The 3513-nt window shown below is 49.3% G+C and overlaps 1 protein-coding gene across 1 annotated transcript; it reads left to right on the plus strand.

Moving 5' to 3' along the window:
- The first annotated feature begins 239 nt into the window (after positions 1-239).
- On the plus strand, positions 240-3158 carry LOC125411657 (uncharacterized). The gene is made up of 2 exons (XM_048451896.3): positions 240-2025; positions 3011-3158. Exons 1-2 carry the CDS (start codon positions 444-446, stop codon positions 3037-3039), a joined length of 1611 nt encoding a protein of 536 aa, XP_048307853.3. The 5' UTR covers positions 240-443; the 3' UTR covers positions 3040-3158.
- Positions 3159-3513: the final 355 nt, after the last annotated feature.

The following is a 3513-nucleotide window of genomic DNA, read 5'->3' on the forward strand; positions in this document are numbered from 1 at the left end:
GGAGTCCAGCAGCCCCATAGTTCTCTGGCTGGGGCACCTCAGTGTTGCTTGGTTCCAACAGTGGGGGGGCGGGGCTGTCTACTGGCTTCCAGACAAGAGAGCAGATCGCCCTAGTGTCACTTTTATCAGCAGTAGGGGGTGCGCGCTCTCCCCTCGTGGGGCCTTTGCTCGTGCCCTTTCTTCGCTCACACGTTCCAGCACCGCGTCATAGGCGACACACTCGACAGTGCGTGCCTTACTGTCGACTCCTTCGGCAGCTAGGGAAGCGTCTTTGAACCGTTGACTCCCTTTGAAGGCGTCGATAGTGCAGAGCTGTCCGGACCGGTGGTTACTTGGGGCGGACTCGCCTTCACTGTCCGTTCCGGACTGTGTCCACTGGGGACCTCCAGAAGAGGCCCTCGCTGCCGGTCCACAGTGTTTCCCGGTCTCTCCGGGCTAATTCCATGGACCGGTGTTTGAACATGGCTGACAGCCTACCTTTTGAAGATGATGAGGCTTTAGCCGATTCCCAGGAGCACCCTGGGCGCGTGGTGGTTGTTCACACGCGGCGATATTTAGTGGAGAAGGTTTGGGACTTACTCATCGGAGTATTTTCCTCAATGTTCTTGTGTGGTCAGCACAACTCAGTGCCGATGCTGTCAAATTCCAGGATGTTCCGAGGCTCCGTGATCCTGAGAGTGATCTCTACTAAGGGCAGAGCCATACTGTGTTTTGTTCTGGGGCAGCCGATCCTGAATTTATGGTCTTTTCTCACTGGCTACCTCTCCACTCAATTTAGTGCTCTCCAAGTGAGCAGCAAAAACAAAAGAGTGAGACAAAAGAAAAAGAAAAACCCCAGTACCTTGAGAAAAAGTGGAGAAGGATTTGCCAAGCAGGAGGAAGGCTCCCCAGTCATAAAGAGGCCTTCTGATCAGGGAAAGGACTCTGATGGTGGTGCGAGTGTCCAATCTGCATTTAGATGCCTGATTGTCAATGATGTACTCTCTTCTTTTATACCCAGGCCTGGTCCTTTAGGTATGAATTTCTGTTCCAAGAATCCAGCAAAGAGCTGTATTAAAGAATCCCAGGTCGCATTCAAGAGCTCATACAAACGGAATGCCATCGCCAGCTCCTACAGTTCCACTCTAGCACAATGGCCACCCGAGAGAGTTCCTACACGGGCTACCGGACGTGCTACCCCAGGTACTGCTTCAGGCGCTACGGCAGGAGCTGCTACACAACCTACCCGAGGTGCTGCCCCCGGTTCTGCTTCGCGTGCTGCGGCAGGTGCTACCCGAGGTGCCGCCTTAGATGCTGCTGCAGGTGCAACCTACGGTGCTGTCTCTGGTGCTGCTTCAGGGGATGCCCCAGATGCTGCTGCAGGTGCTAGCCGAGGTGCTACCCAAGATGCTGCTGCAGGTGCTACCCGAGGTGCTGTCCCTGGTGCTGTTTCAGGAACTGCTGCAGAAGCTGCAGCACAACCTACCGGAGGTGCTGCCCCAGGGGCTGCCCCAGATGCTGATGTACGTACTACCCGAGCTGCTTCAGGTGCTGCTGCAAACGCTGCTTCAGGGGATGCCATAGATGCTGATGCTGATCTAGATGCTGTCTCAGATGCTGCACCATGCACTCTACCGTTCCCCAGCCAAGACTCATCCCAGTCAACGGAGGCTACAAAGAAAGGAGATGAGAAAGGCGATGCACCTTCAGGTATTTCGAAAAAAAAGGAAAAGAGGGAAAAGAGAAAAAAAGAAAAGAAGGAAAGAAAGAAAGCCAAACAAGCAGCTGCAGCAGCTGCCGCAGCTGCTGCAGAAGCGACTCAAGACAAGCAAGGCAAGCAAGGCAAGCAAAGCAATCCAAAGAAGGGCCTCTCCACATCTGATATTCCAAAGCCTGCGAGGCGCAAGATCCCTTTGTTCCCGCCTCATAGAAGAGACATCCCACTGGTTCTGCCCCCACCTCCAGAACTATGTTTCCGAATCACTGTAGAAGACTTTGACTTAGAGAAGAAAATTGCCATGCAGTGGATCAACAAGGTCTTGAAGGGTAAGTGTAAGGCTGCATGGTCAGCAACACCACACAGCTTTCCTGGCTTCTGCTGTGCCTTGCTGCGGGGATCTCCCTCCATCACTCCTTCAGAGCAGAGAGAGCACCAGGAAGACACAGAGTCCTAGGCCTGGTACCCTTCTCATAATCTAATGACTGCCTCTGTGGGTCGCTTCTCTTGGTTCTCTAAATCCCACTTTGCTTTGTCTGATTATAAAGAAGCAAATAGAGTTCCTGGCACATAGAGGGTCTGTCTCCTAAGTACCTGTCTGCTTGGCCTTCGTTAATTGTTTAGTCTAGCTTTGTTCTTGAGGCAGCCCAGGACTCACCAAGCCTATGGGAACTATGGTGGACTCACTTAGATTGCTAACTTTGCCCAGAGACACAGTGTTTTAGTCTTACCCACTTTGTTCTAGAAGTCAGAGTTGGGTGATTGGAGGATGTTGATCTAACCCAGTGATCCTGGAATATACAAGGGGCACTTTGGGTTGATTTTCCTCTAGGTGAGGACCATCGGGTGGCTACTGCTGATGGAGTTGACAGCTTCTGCCCCTCTCCCTTGTTTATTTGCACAGCACACACACACACACGCACACACTGCTTGGTGTTAGAAATGAGTTGTCTGTCTTCCCAGAGGCCACATACACAACCAAGAGGGCCTCGAGCTGTGGTTCTCAACCTTCCCAATGCTGCAACCATTTAATACAGTTCCTCATGCTGTGGTGACCTAAAACCAGAAAATTATTTTTATTGCTACTTCATATTGTAATTTTGCTACTGTTATGAATCATAATGTAAATATCTGGTATTTCTGATGGTCTTAGGTGACCCCTGTGACTCCCAAAGGGGTTAAGACCCACAGGTTTGAGAACCTCTAATCTAGATTAATCACTTCATATGACGTCTATTATATCAAAAACTTTTGTATTTATCAAGTCCCCTTCAGTTTTCTTCACATACTTACTCTTGTTTACGTCTTTTACAGATGATGGAATCAAGGCCCGCTGTAATTAAATGACCCAAGGATGACCACATCACCAGATACATAATACTGGTCTCCAAGCAACCAGTTTCTGAACTCTATCTGTGTAGTTTAACATCACATTCTATTTAGAACCATTTTGATACTTAAATAAAATTGTTACCTAGGATGTTTGCTGTAGCATCCCATTTGTACTCGTGTGTGTGGTGCGTGTTATCTCATAATATGATTGTGTGTCCCTTCTGTTGGACACAGCTATGATGTACACATCCCCTTGGAAGCAAGCCTCCCCAACTTCCCTTGCCCATCCTGAGGATGGTCATTTGTTGCTGAGGGTTCTGACTCAGGATATTCTTTGACCCTTCATTCCTCAGGACACTGCAGTGGTACCAATTTTCTAGTCAGAGCCTTGGGGAAGGTTACTTTTTCTTCTTGGAACCACCCTGTCCTATTTTATCTTATTTTTTTTTTTTACTTCTGTTGCTGTGATAAAATACTCTGATCAA

The sequence above is a fragment of the Myodes glareolus genome, chromosome 9 (assembly GCF_982192425.1).
Source record: "Myodes glareolus chromosome 9, mMyoGla1.1, whole genome shotgun sequence".
NCBI classification, from domain to species: domain Eukaryota; kingdom Metazoa; phylum Chordata; class Mammalia; order Rodentia; family Cricetidae; genus Myodes; species Myodes glareolus.